This window comes from Passer montanus, unplaced genomic scaffold (assembly GCF_014805655.1).
Source record: "Passer montanus isolate IOZ18808 unplaced genomic scaffold, ASM1480565v1 scaffold57, whole genome shotgun sequence".
In the NCBI taxonomy this organism is placed as follows: domain Eukaryota; kingdom Metazoa; phylum Chordata; class Aves; order Passeriformes; family Passeridae; genus Passer; species Passer montanus.
The window spans coordinates 1221830-1234171 of record NW_024370705.1 but is presented as its reverse complement, the minus strand read 5'-3'; the positions used below and the strand labels follow the sequence as shown (position 1 = coordinate 1234171).

The 12342-nt window shown below is 65.7% G+C and overlaps 3 protein-coding genes across 6 annotated transcripts; 2 read left to right on the top strand and 1 right to left on the bottom strand.

Moving 5' to 3' along the window:
* Positions 1–25: 25 nt before the first annotated feature.
* Positions 26–5801, top strand: SEC14L2 (SEC14 like lipid binding 2). 2 transcript variants are annotated; one of them, XM_039725971.1, is made up of 12 exons: positions 26–144; positions 2175–2250; positions 2329–2372; positions 2531–2590; positions 2691–2879; positions 4261–4356; positions 4480–4540; positions 4615–4698; positions 4820–4926; positions 5002–5141; positions 5224–5393; positions 5478–5801. In XM_039725971.1, the coding sequence occupies exons 1-12, from the start codon at positions 91–93 to the stop codon at positions 5606–5608; spliced, it is 1212 nt and encodes a 403-aa protein (XP_039581905.1). In that variant the 5' UTR covers positions 26–90; the 3' UTR covers positions 5609–5801. The 2 variants fall into 2 exon arrangements, with proteins under 2 accessions (XP_039581905.1, XP_039581906.1); XM_039725972.1 differs by lacking the exon at positions 4261–4356.
* Positions 5802–6181: 380 nt separating this feature from the next.
* Positions 6182–8724, top strand: MTFP1 (mitochondrial fission process 1). 2 transcript variants are annotated; one of them, XM_039725974.1, is made up of 4 exons: positions 6182–6248; positions 7732–7859; positions 7930–8153; positions 8520–8724. In XM_039725974.1, exons 1-4 carry the CDS (start codon positions 6197–6199, stop codon positions 8593–8595), a joined length of 480 nt encoding a protein of 159 aa, XP_039581908.1. In that variant the 5' UTR covers positions 6182–6196; the 3' UTR covers positions 8596–8724. The 2 variants fall into 2 exon arrangements, with proteins under 2 accessions (XP_039581908.1, XP_039581907.1); XM_039725973.1 differs by lacking the exon at positions 6182–6248 and adding an exon at positions 6508–6655.
* A 374-nt stretch (positions 8725–9098) lies between these two features.
* On the bottom strand, positions 9099–11851 carry LOC120510333. 2 transcript variants are annotated; one of them, XM_039726083.1, is made up of 8 exons: positions 11795–11851; positions 11112–11258; positions 10509–10692; positions 10272–10374; positions 10017–10099; positions 9651–9745; positions 9475–9555; positions 9099–9381 (listed from the first exon to the last, which is right to left on the bottom strand). In XM_039726083.1, the coding sequence occupies exons 1-8, from the start codon at positions 11844–11846 to the stop codon at positions 9131–9133; spliced, it is 996 nt and encodes a 331-aa protein (XP_039582017.1). In that variant the 5' UTR covers positions 11847–11851; the 3' UTR covers positions 9099–9130. The 2 variants fall into 2 exon arrangements, with proteins under 2 accessions (XP_039582017.1, XP_039582018.1); XM_039726084.1 differs by having other exon boundaries at positions 9105–9381; positions 10017–10096.
* Between the last annotated feature and the right edge of the window lie 491 nt (positions 11852–12342).

The following is a 12342-nucleotide window of genomic DNA, read 5'->3' as shown; positions in this document are numbered from 1 at the left end:
CGGGCGGGCCGGGGGCGGGCCCGGGGAGGCGCTCGGAGCCTGCCGGAGCCTCCCGGCCGCCGGGCCGGGCAGAGCCGCCCGCAGCGCACCATGAGCGGCCGCGTCGGGGACCTGAGCCCGCAGCAGGCGGAGGTGCTGGCCCAGGTGAGCCGGGACGGAGCGACCGGGGAGCTGCGGGGGCACCGGGGCCGGGGCCGGGGCCGGGCTGTCCTCCCCGATGTGCGCCCGCATCCGCCGCGGGACCGGCATCGCCCCCACCCGCACCCCGAACCCACCGGCAGCACTTCTGCTCCCGGCCGGGGGCTCCGCAGCCCCCACAGCCCCCCACAGCCCCCGGCATCACCCTCGCTCCCGGCCCCGGGGCTCCCACCGCCTGCTCCAGCCTCACATCCCCCGCTCCAAACGCACGGCATCACCCCCGCTCCGGCCTCCGGAGGGCTCCGCGCCCCAAACCTGCCGGCTGCACCCCGATTCTTGGCCCCAGGGACGTCCCGTCGCCTCCAGACTCCACCCCGCCCCCAATCCCGGCCCCGGGAGGCTCCCGCTGCCTCCATCCCTCATCCCGGACCCCAAACACACGGGCCGAGCCCCGCTGAGGCACTGCCCACCCCGGCCGGACCCTCCTGGCTGGGTCCCGGGGGTCCCGCTGGCTGGGCCATCCCGCCGGTGGGCCCCCATCCCTCTCCCGTCCTCCCCGGGACTCGGGACCCCTCTGCCTCACTGCAGGGCCCTTGGGACGGTGGTCTCCTGCCACCTCCATCCCACCCTGGCCCCAGTCCCAGGGGCTGGGCCCCCGTGGTGCTGCCCACCAGGGAAGGGCCATCCCGGCTGTCCCACCAGACTGGGCTCTGCCGAGCCCCGTTTTCTGCTTCCACCCTTCCCATGGGCCCGGAAAACTTCCTGCCCTCACCGCCGGGATTGCAGGCCCGGGGACACCCAGAACCGGTGATTGTCACCCACCGCGGCCACCTCTGCCAGCCCTCGTGTTTGGGTGCCGGTCGTTATCGGGGTTCAGTGCACCGCGAGGGCACCCCGTGCCTTTATCTTATCGCTGCCTTTTAGACCCAGCCAAATTCCACGGGCGGGCGATGACCCTGCCGGTGCCAGCACGGGGGGCAGGGGCGGGCGCGGGGCACGGAGCCCAAACCGTGCCCGGTGCCAGCCGTGCCCTGGGCGGCTGAGGGAGGCGAGTGGCCGAACCCGTTCGTCCACCACCACCGGCTTTGTCCCAGGGTGAAGGAGCTAATCCCGGGTTTAATTACCCCTAAATTCAGCGGGAGATAATCTAATCAGGCTCATTAAGGGGAGGGCCTCGGCTGGTACGGAGATTTGAGCCGTAGCCTAGTTGGGGTGAGCAGGGCCACAGGGAGAGGGGTCCCTGGCTCCCCCAAACCTCCCAGTGCTGCACCCCAACACCTTCCTGCCTGTGCTGGGAGGCTGTGATCCCCTGGGGGTCACAAACACCAGGGGACACGGTGACCAGCTCCATCCCAAAGGATGCCACTGGTGGGCACTGCTCTGCTTGGTCCCTCCCCAAATCCCCCAGTCCTGCAGCCCAACACTCTCCTGCTTGTGTCACAGGGCTGTGACCCGCTGGAGTGTCACTGAAATGGGGACGTGTGGTGATCTGCTGGTGACTGGTGTCACCCCAGGGATGCCAATGGTGGGGCCTGGCCTGCAGGTGCCTCTGAGGGGCCCCAGCTTTCCCAACCCCCAGTCCTGCACCCTGGCACCCTCCTGCCTGTGCCAGGGGGGCTGTGACCCCCTGGGGGTCAGTGGAGCAGGGGTACACACAGTGACAGCCTCCATCCATCCCAAAGGACACCTGTGGAGGGGACTGCTTCACCCAGTCCCTGTGGGACACCCCGGGAGGAGTGGGGTGGTGACAGCCCACACTCACCCCTTATGCAAGGGCTTGGGGACAGCTTGTGCTGGGGACACACAGAGTATGGAAGCTGGCCTGGGGACAGTCCCCTGCCAGGTGACCGCTGATCCTGCCTGCACGTGGGGCAGGGAGGGGGCACAGGGTGACCTGGCAATGTCCCAGTCCCCTGGCAATGTCCCAGTCCTGGCTGGCATGTTTTTGGGGGTACAAGGAAGGGACAAACCTCCAGGCTTGAGGATTTTGGGAGGATCAGGGACCCCTTCACCAACCGTCCCTCTTGTCCCCGCAGTTCCGGGAGAAGCTGCAGGACGTGCTGCCCTCCCTACCCTCCCAGGACGACTATTTCCTCCTGAAATGGCTCCGAGGTAACCCCGAAGTGGGACAGCGCTGGCGGGGGAGCCCCGTGGGGCTGGCGGGGGGCTGAGCTCTCTGCTCTCTTGCAGCGCGCTCCTTCGACCTGCCCAAGGCAGAGGCGATGCTCCGCAAGGTGAGAGCAGCACCCTGCTTTTGGGGGCACCCTGCTGTGCTGGGACATACCTGCTGTGGGACCCCACGCCCTGGGCCACCAGCCCCAGCAAGGGGGACCCACCCATGGGCTTCACCCTGGCCCAAATCTCACCCTGGCCCACTCTGCTCCTGCTGCAGCACGTCGAGGTCCGCAAGCACATGGATGCTGACAACATCATCGCCTGGGAGCCACCTGAGGTGAGTGTCCCCGGCCTCGCAGGGGTGGCCCTGGAGGGGACCGTCCCCCTGAGCGCCCTGGGGTGTGCGTGAGGTGCCCTGAAGCCCCGTGCTCCCGCAGGTGATTCGGAAGTACATGTCCGGCGGGCTGTGCGGCTACGACCGGGAGGGCAGCCCGGTGCGGTACGAGATCATCGGGCCGCTGGACGCCAAGGGGCTGCTCTTCTCCGTCTCCAAGCAGGACCTCATCAAGAACAAGTTCCGGGACTGCGAACTGCTCCGGCAAGAGTGTGACCAGCAGAGTCAAAAGGTGGGAACCTGCCCACACTCTGCTGGCCACAACCGGCCTGTGGGACCATGTCCCTGCCAGCTCTGTGTGTCCACATCTGCTCTGCCCCTACCAGCCATCATCTTCCCCAGCCCCATAAGTCCCTGTCCTGTCCCTTTCCCTCTGTCCATGCTCCTGCCAGCCCCGTAAGTCCATGTCCATTGCCATAACTCAAAGTCCTCCCCAGCCCTCTCTGGTCCATCCCTACCAGATAATGTCCTTGACAGCCCTGTATATCTTAGAGGTCCCTGTCCTGTTCATTTCCCTCTATCCGTGTCCATTCCCACAACTCAAAGTCCTCCCCAGCCCATCTCTGGTCCATTCCTACCAGATAATGTCCTTGACAGCCCTATATCTCTTATAGGTCCATGTCCTCTCCGTCCCCCTCAGCCTGTGTCCCTGCCAGCCCATGTCCTGTCCATCCCCACCACCCAACGTCCTCCCCAGCCCCATATGTCCATCTCTGGTCCATCTCTCCCAGCCAATGTCCTCACTCACCAGCCCTACAGGTCCACATCCAATTCATCTCCCTTAGCCCCACAAGTCCATGTCCTGTCCACCCCACCATGGACCATGTCCCTCCCAACCCTGTATGTCCATCTCTGGTTCATCCTCTCACTCCACAACTCCACGTCCTGCCCATCCCCACCAGTCCATGTTCCCGCTGTCCCTCAGCCCGTGGCCCTGTCCCAGCTCCCATGGTGCCCCTTCTCCCCACACCAACACTTAGGAGGAGGCTCTGGCTGGCATGACCAGCCTCTTGGGGCCACCCCATCCCAGGTCCCTGTCCTGTTCATTTCCCTCTATCTGTGTCCATTCCCACAACTCAAAGTCCTCCCCAGCCCATCTCTGCTCCATTCCTACCAGATAATGTCCTTGACAGCCCTATATCTCTTATAGGTCCATGTCCTCTCCGTCCCCCTCAGCCTGTGTCCCTGCCAGCCCATGTCCTGTCCATCCCCACCACCCAACGTCCTCCCCAGCCCCATATGTCCATCTCTGGTCCATCTCTCCCAGCCAATGTCCTCACTCACCAGCCCTACAGGTCCACATCCAATTCATCTCCCTCAGCCCCACAAGTCCATGTCCTGTCCACCCCACCACGGACCATGTCCCTGCCAACCCCGTATGTCCATCTCTGGTTCATCCTCTCACCCCACAACTCCACGTCCTGCCCATCCCCACCAGTCCATGTTCCCGCTGTCCCTCAGCCCGTGGCCCTGTCCCAGCTCCCATGGTGCCCCTTCTCCCCACACCAACACTTAGGAGGAGGCTCTGGCTGGCATGACCAGCCTGTTGGGGCCACCCCATCCCTGGACCTCCCTGTGGGTCCTGCCTGATCCCCCCCATCCTCCCGTCCCAGCTGGGCAAGAAGATTGAGATGGTGATGATGGTGTACGACTGTGAGGGCCTGGGCCTGAAGCACCTCTGGAAGCCAGCTGTGGACACGTATGGGGAGGTGAGGGCTCCTGCCCACCCCCCTTCCCACTGCCCGCAGGGGTCTGGGCTGGTCCCTGGATGACGCAGGAGCAGGTCCCTGCACTCCCCATGGCTTGGGTGACCTGAGCTCCCCCATCTGCAGATCCTGTCCATGTTCGAGGAGAATTACCCTGAGTCCCTCAAGCGCCTCTTTATTGTGAAGGGTGAGTTTAGCCCCAGGGTCCTGCTCCCCTTATCCAGGTGCTGGTGCCCCCCTAACGCCCCGCTCTGCCCCCAGCCCCCAAGCTCTTCCCCGTGGCCTACAACCTGGTCAAGCACTTCCTGAGCGAGGACACGCGCAAGAAGGTCGTGGTGCTGGGATGTGAGTCCTGACCCTCCCCAGGGTGTCCCAAATGGGGGTGACACGTCCCCACTCTGCTGTCAGCCTGCCCAGCGGGGATACCCCCACTTGCAGCCCCCCAAACCCACTGTCCTCCCCCCAGCCAACTGGAAGGAGGTCCTGCAGAAGTACATCGACCCCGCGCAGATCCCGGTGGAGTACGGGGGCACGCTGACGGACCCTGACGGGGACCCCAAGTGCTCCAGCAAGGTAGGAGGAGCCCCCGCGGGGTTCTTTCGGGCTGCTGGGCAGTTCCTCCACCCCCACGTCCTCCATCCCTTCCAGATAAACTACGGCGGGGATGTGCCCCAGCATTACTACGTGCGGGACCAGCTGGCACAGAAGTACGAGCACTCGGTCGTGGTCAACCGGGGCTCGTCCCACCAGGTCGAGTACGAGATCCTCTTCCCCGGCTGCGTCCTCAGGTGAGGGCGGCTCCGGGCCGCGGGCAGCGGGTGACAGCCGCCGTGTCCCAGCCCGCCGCAGCCCCGGCCCTGTGCCCTGCAGGTGGCAGTTCCGCTCCGAGGGCGCTGACATCGGCTTCGGGGTGTACCTCAAGACCAAGGTCGGGGAGCGGCAGCGGGCGGGCGACATGACCGAGGTGCTCCCCAACCAGCGCTACAACGCACACATGGTGCCCGAGGACGGCTCCCTCACCTGCTCCACACCCGGCATCTGTGAGTGCCCAGCCCTGCCCGGGCCGCTGCGGGACCCCCGCACCCCCGACCCACCGCGCCCCTGACCGCCCTGTCCCCCCGCAGATGTCCTGCGCTTCGACAACACCTACAGCTTCCTCCACTCCAAGAAGGTGAGCTACAGCGTGGAGGTGCTGCTGCCCGACGCCGCCTCGGCCCAGCAGATCCAGGGGGAGTCCCCGAACCACAGCCCCTGAGCCCCCCGGGCGGGCTGCACCGCGCCCCCAGGACGGCCCCGCGGGAAGATGGAGCCGGGGCCGAGCCCCGGGGCTGCCGGACTGAGGCGGGGCCGGACGGGGCCGGGCGCCCGCTGCCCCCCAGCTCTGTGCCTTATGCGGGTGCGCAGCCGCCGCTGCTCTGCCCGGCGGGCGAGTAAAGGGATGGACTGAGCGGGGTCTGCTCCGCCTCGTGGCTGCCCCTGCTGCCCGCCTCCACCCTGCAGCCAGCCCAGTGCCCCCGCCCAGTGCCCCAGGCCCGCAACTGCCCCTCAGACTCACAACTGCCCCCGCCCGAACTGCCCCAGGCCCGCAACTGCCCCTCAGACTCACAACTGCCCCCCCGCAGCTGCCCCCCAGCCCCAGCCCCGCCCCCGTGCCCGCCGCTGACGCAAGGCCGCGGGGTCACGTGCGTGGCCAGGCCACGCCCCGGCCGCCATCCCGCGGCCCCGAGGGGCGGGGCACGCGCATAACACACGGGGCGGGGCCATGCAAATCAGGTTCCAGTGGGCGTGGTTTGGTGACGTGTCGCCGGGGGCGGGGCATGCAGCGGGAGCGGCGGCGCGCGCCATGGGGCCGGAGGAGCCCGACCTGTACCGGGACACGTGGGTCCGATACCTGGGTGAGCACCGGCAGCCGGGCACCGCCCTGGCACCGGCACCGGGAGCCGGGCACCGGCACCGGGCACTGACATTGAGCGCTGACACCGGGAACCGGCACCGGACATTGAGTGCAGAGCACTGACACTGGCCGCAGCTGCCCCCCAGCCCCAGCCCCGCCCCCGTGCCCGCCGCTGACGCAAGGCCGCGGGGTCACGTGCGTGGCCAGGCCACGCCCCGGCCGCCATCCCGCGGCCCCGAGGGGCGGGGCACGCGCATAACACACGGGGCGGGGCCATGCAAATCAGGTTCCAGTGGGCGTGGTTTGGTGACGTGTCGCCGGGGGCGGGGCATGCAGCGGGAGCGGCGGCGCGCGCCATGGGGCCGGAGGAGCCCGACCTGTACCGGGACACGTGGGTCCGATACCTGGGTGAGCACCGGCAGCCGGGCACCGCCCTGGCACCGGCACCGGGAGCCGGGCACCGGCACCGGGCACTGACATTGAGCGCTGACACCGGGAACCGGCACCGGGCACTGACATTGAGCGCTGACACCGGGAAGCGGGCGCTGACATTGAGTGCAGAGCACTGACACTGGGTAGAGGCGCCGGGAGCTATGGGAGCGCCGGGAACCGGGCACTGACACCGGGTACTGACACCGGAAACCGGGTACCAGCATCGGGCACTGACACCGGGTACAGCCGCGGGGACCTGGGCATTGACATTGGGCACTAAGATCAAATACCACCACTGACATCGGGCACCGGCTATGCAAACGGGGCAGTGGTACCGGGCACCGGCCCCTGTCACAGGGTACCAACACCGGGGACTGGGCATGGACTCACCAGACACTGGTACCGGTACCAACATCAGGCACGACACCAGGAACCAGGCACTGACACCCGGCCCTGCGTTAGGAAAGTGACACCAGACACCGTGTCAGGTACCGGGCGCCACAGGGCACTGCACTGCCCCGGGCACCACGCCTGGTACCGGGCACTGACACCCAGCGCTGGTACCACAGAGTGTGCTGGGTCCATGGTACCAGGCACTGACACCCAGCCCTGGTACCACAGAGTGTGCTGGGTCCATGGTACCGGGCACTGACACCCAGCACCAAGTACTGCGCACTGCCCCAGACACTGATGCAGGTTCTGGTACCAGATACCAGCACCACTCAGCAGGCCCTGGCACTGTGCGCTGGCATGGCACAGCACACAGGGTGACAGCACTGCACAGCAGCACCAGGTACCTGTCACTGTCACCAGCACTGGCTAGTGGCACCATCCACCAGTGCCACCAGGACCAGTTACTGGCTCCTGCCAGGCACTGGGCACAGAGCAGAGCCCAGAGGTGGCACTGTCACTAGCACGGGGCAGTCACAGACAGCAGCCCTGGCAGCGCCGGTGGCAGCGGGTCCAAGGAGACCCAGGCACTCCAAACACCCCGTGTGACACCCATCCAGTGACACCGGGACAGCCTGTCCCTGACCCTGCCATCCCCTCAGGTTATGCCAACGAGGTGGGCGAGTCCTTCCGCGCACTGGTGCCGGTGCCAGTGGTGTGGGCCAGCTACGGCGTGGCCACCGCCTACGTGACCGCCGACGCCATCGACAAGGGCCGGAAAGCCGCCGCCGTGAGTGCCACCCCTCCCAGCCCGCAGCCTCTCCATCCCCGCCCTTCCCCTGACCCCCGTGTCCCCCCAGGCCCACGCACAGGACCCCACGCGCGTGGGGGTGGCCGTGGTGGACACCTTCGTGTGGCAGAGCCTGGCCTCGGTGGCCATCCCCGGCTTCACCATCAACCGGCTGTGCGCCGCCTCGCTGGCCCTGCTGGGCGCCCTGACCCGCTGGCCCCTGCCCGTGCGCCGCTGGACCACCACTGCCCTGGGGCTGGCTGCCATCCCCCTCATCATCACCCCCATCGACAGGTAACGGGGACACCCCTGGGGCGGGGGACAGGCGGCTGCCACCACCCCAGCCCCACAGCCCCGAGCGATGGGGCGCGTTTGTCTGCTTGGAGACCGGTCCCAGCGTGGGCGTGGGGCTGGGAGCAGAGGGTGGTGACGGGCTGGCTCCTCTGCAAAGGGGCTTTGCTGGGGTCCAGCCAGGACATGTCCCTGCCAGGACGGGGATTATCCGGAGCTGAGCCGGGATTAGCACAGTGAGGCTGTGCTAAACCTGGTTTTGGTGGTGCTGGTGTCTCGGGGGATATTAAGGACAGCCCCACCCATCCCGCATCACCTCCACTGCCCCAGAGCCCCCCGGGGCCCTGCTGACGCCCTCTCCTGCCACAGGACTGTGGATTTCCTGATGGATTCCAGCCTCCGCAAGCTTTACAGGACACCAGGAGAGCCCCCGACGTCCCACTGAGCACCACCCTGCGCGCTGGGGAAACTGAGGCATGCTGCTGTGACCCACCTACTGTGACCCCTCACTCTGGTGACCCCCAGAGTGGCCACCCTGCCCCACACTGGTCCTAATAAACCATTTCAAACATGACCCCTGGTGGGTGATGCTGAGGTGCCACCAGAGCCAGGCCATGTCCTCTCCTGGGGGACGCACGGGTCTGGGTGAATCCTGACCCCTCAGGGGTCTCCACCTGGGAGAGGGGGTCTCTGCCTGCCCAGAGCAGCCCTGCTGTCCCCAGCCTGGAACCTTTCCATCTCCACAGCCTCGTGGGACATCCTGGGGGCTGTCCCCAAGGAGCTGCATGGTCTCTAAGGACATAAAATCCACCCAGCCAGGAGGCACCATCTCCAGCACCACAGGCTGGGACAGTGCCACTCCATCTGGAAGCCACAGGAACCTGGAGATGTGCCTTGCCAGTGTAGGGGCACATCTCCATCCCTTGGTGGCATCCACACGTTACCAACCAGGAGAAGCTTTAGAGAAAGCAAAGCCACATTTATTGGTGAGAAGGAGGCTCTGGCCCCATCTGGCCCTGTTTCTCCGTCTCCCTGAGGAGCAGGGCCCCCACCACGCTCTGCAGCTCAGCCTGGAAGGGACACCGCTGCCTCGGTGGCCGCTGTCCCCGCGGGGCTCTGCGCAGGCGCCGGGTGCTCAGGGCCAGCCCCAGCAGCCCCCCCAGCACGGAGACCACCAGCACAGCACTGCCCACCAGGGCCAGCAGGAACCTCCTCCCTGTCCGGCACGGTGCTGGGAATGGCAAACACACCTGGGGCTCAGAGGGGGGTTCAGCACAAGGAGTGGGGTTTTGGGGACATGGGAGAGGGTTGGGGTGTCCCTCACCTTCATACCACGGCAGCTTCTCCTTCTGCACCAGCACTGGTCCAACTGTCTCCCAGTGGAGTGTCCCCTCTCCTGGGAATGCTGTGGGAGGATATGTCCAGGGCAGTCCAGCACAGGTCCAGGAGCCCTCCCAAGACCCCAAAACAACCTGGGGCCACCCTGTCCCACCCCGGTACCTGGCATGTCTCCGTGGAGGGTGTCAGCAGCAGGACAACCGCTGTCACAGCAGCGGCATGGGGTACTCTGGACAGGGTCCTCTGCATTGTGCCAGCTGGGAGAGGAGAGGACAGAGCTGGGGAGGGTGGCTCTAGGGGTCCCCAGACTCCACCACAAGACCCACATGGTGCCACCCCAGAGATGTCTGCAAGCACCTCCACAACACCTCTGCAGCATGGGGGAGCTGGGGCCTGTGGCAATGCCACCAGCTGCCATCAAATAAGAGGTAACATCCAGACCACAGTGGGGTGACTTGGTCTTCCCAGAGGTGGGTTCTGCCCCCAGCACACCCATGAGGTGCTCGTGTCCCCAGACATCCGGCGTACCTGGCCGTGGTGTGGCTGTAGAAGCAGGACCTGGTGGCACGTCCTTGTCCCCATGCCATCAACAGGCAGTGCACGTAGACCTGCTGGGACACCGCATCCTTCCTCAGGGACCCTGCTCTCCTTGCACACCTCGTGGAGCTGAGGCCACCCCAGCAGGAGTGCTGTGTCTCAGGACGGACAATGTTTTGGGACAGCCAGGTCATCCCCCTCCCTGGGACCTCCATCCCACCACCAAGGGCATCATCCCCACCTCACCTGCTCACCCTCCAGCGTGGGGGCCAGGATGGAGAGCTGGAGGACAGACCCCCCTCTCTGGTGCTGGACAGACACGTTCCCCAGCTTCTCCCCGTGCAGGCACCTGTGGCAGGAGAGTGGCACAGGACATTCCAGGGCTGTCTCCAGGCTCTGGACATCCCTTTCCATCAGGAGGTCCTGCAGGACCCCAGGGTGGCTGGAGAAGGAGCCCCTGCTTCCTGCCCCACCAGCACTGACCCACGGCTGTTCACCACCATGAAGACCCTCCTGGAGTGTCCTGGCTGCTCCGAGGTGGTCCAGTAGCACTGATCCACGTGGATCTTCAGGGAGATGCTGGGACTGAAGAGGACACTGGCTTCCAGGTGGATCATAGAGCCAGGACTGAGCACTGGCAGCTTCTCTGGAGTGGCACTGGAGTCCTCTGAGAAGTGTGGGTTCAGTGTGACACCCCCAAACTTATCCCACCAGAGATGAGGGCACCAGACACATCCCAGACAACCATCCCCACAGCTTCCCCCTTTCAGAGCCCACTCCCCATCCTGGCTCTGTCCCCCAGGCAGAATCTCTCCAGAGATTCCTGGACCCCCCCGCCATGGAGCTGAGAGGGACCATGTCACCCATCGGGGCAGAGCTGACCCCAAACCCCATTGAGATATCAGGCACAGGACTGGGAACATCTCAAAGCCCTACACAAGGACAGGGGGGAGTTCCTGCAGGGAAGGCCACCTTTCCTGGTGGTCCAAGTCCTGGGGCCAGCCAGGAGAAGGCACTGACTGCTGCTGGTTGAGCCCAAGGGTCTTGGCTGGACCCATCCCATGGTCTCACCCCCAGAGCACTCACCATCCAGGAGCCTCAGGGTGAAGTTCATGATGGGCTCCTCAGAGAGGGGGTGAGCAGGAACCCTCCCTGTCCCCATGCCTGAGGACATCACTGGAGCTGTCACCGTGTGACCAAGTGGCTCTGAAGCAACTGGAGCCATGGTGGTGCCTGCGAGGGGAGGGCTGAGCCAGCAGCTGCATGTCCCAGACACAGCAGGGACATCCAGGTCCTCAGGTGTCCCCAGGACTTGTTTGGGACAGGTGGCAGAAGCACAAAGGCAGGGAGAGCACCCAGGAGCACATCAGGGCTCCTCTGTCCCCAGCCCCACCCCAGCAGGAGCTCACCTGCACTACAGGAATACACCAGGAGCATTCCCAGCACCATCACCCTGCCCAGGCTGGGGACAGTCAGGAGCTGCTCATGGGGTGGGACACCACTGTCAGTAGCCACAGACCCCACCAGTGCCTCTGATCCCCCTCGCCCAGCCAGGACCCACCAGCCCTGCCGGGACCTCAGGGGAGCTCCAGGCAGCCCCTTGCCCCAACCCTCAGAGCTTGGGATCATTTTAGGAAGGCTCCTCTACCCCAGGCCAGCCCCCAGGTGACCATCAGGAGCCAGCACTGGGCAAAGCAGGGGGCACCCAGCACCCACCTCCCCCAGGACAACCAGTGGGAGGAATGAAGGGGGATCCCAGCCCCGCTCACCTGCCACCTCCAGCACAGCCCCACACACCAGCACCACCAAGCACAGCTCCATCCCTGGTGAGCAGCATCCCCACCCCAACAGCTGGGGGTCTTTAAGGACTTGGGGCTGGGTGCCAATGGGTCCCAGCTGGCACTGATGGGGTTGGGGGCTTTGCTTGGTCTCTGCAGCCATCGGCAGCCCCACACCTGGGGCTGGTCCCACCCCTCACACCTTCCCAGCCCCACCACGAGAGCCTGTGCCCATCTTCCAGTCCCCATTCCATCCACAGCCCCAGTGCCACCACTCAGACTGGTCCTGCAGGTGGTCCTGAGCATGATCCCACACCCACCAGTTAGTCCTGGTCCCATCACACCAACCAGTTCTGTTCCCAGGTGTGATGCTGGGCCTCCCATGCCGTTGTTGTGGTCCTGGTCCTCAGGAAGGTGCAGATCCCCCACAAGGTCCCATCCCCACCAGCCAGTCCTGGTCCTGTGCATGGTGCTGCTCCCACCATGTCCTTTTACTCCTGCACATGGTCCTGATCCAAGCAGTTTGCCCTGATCCCAGT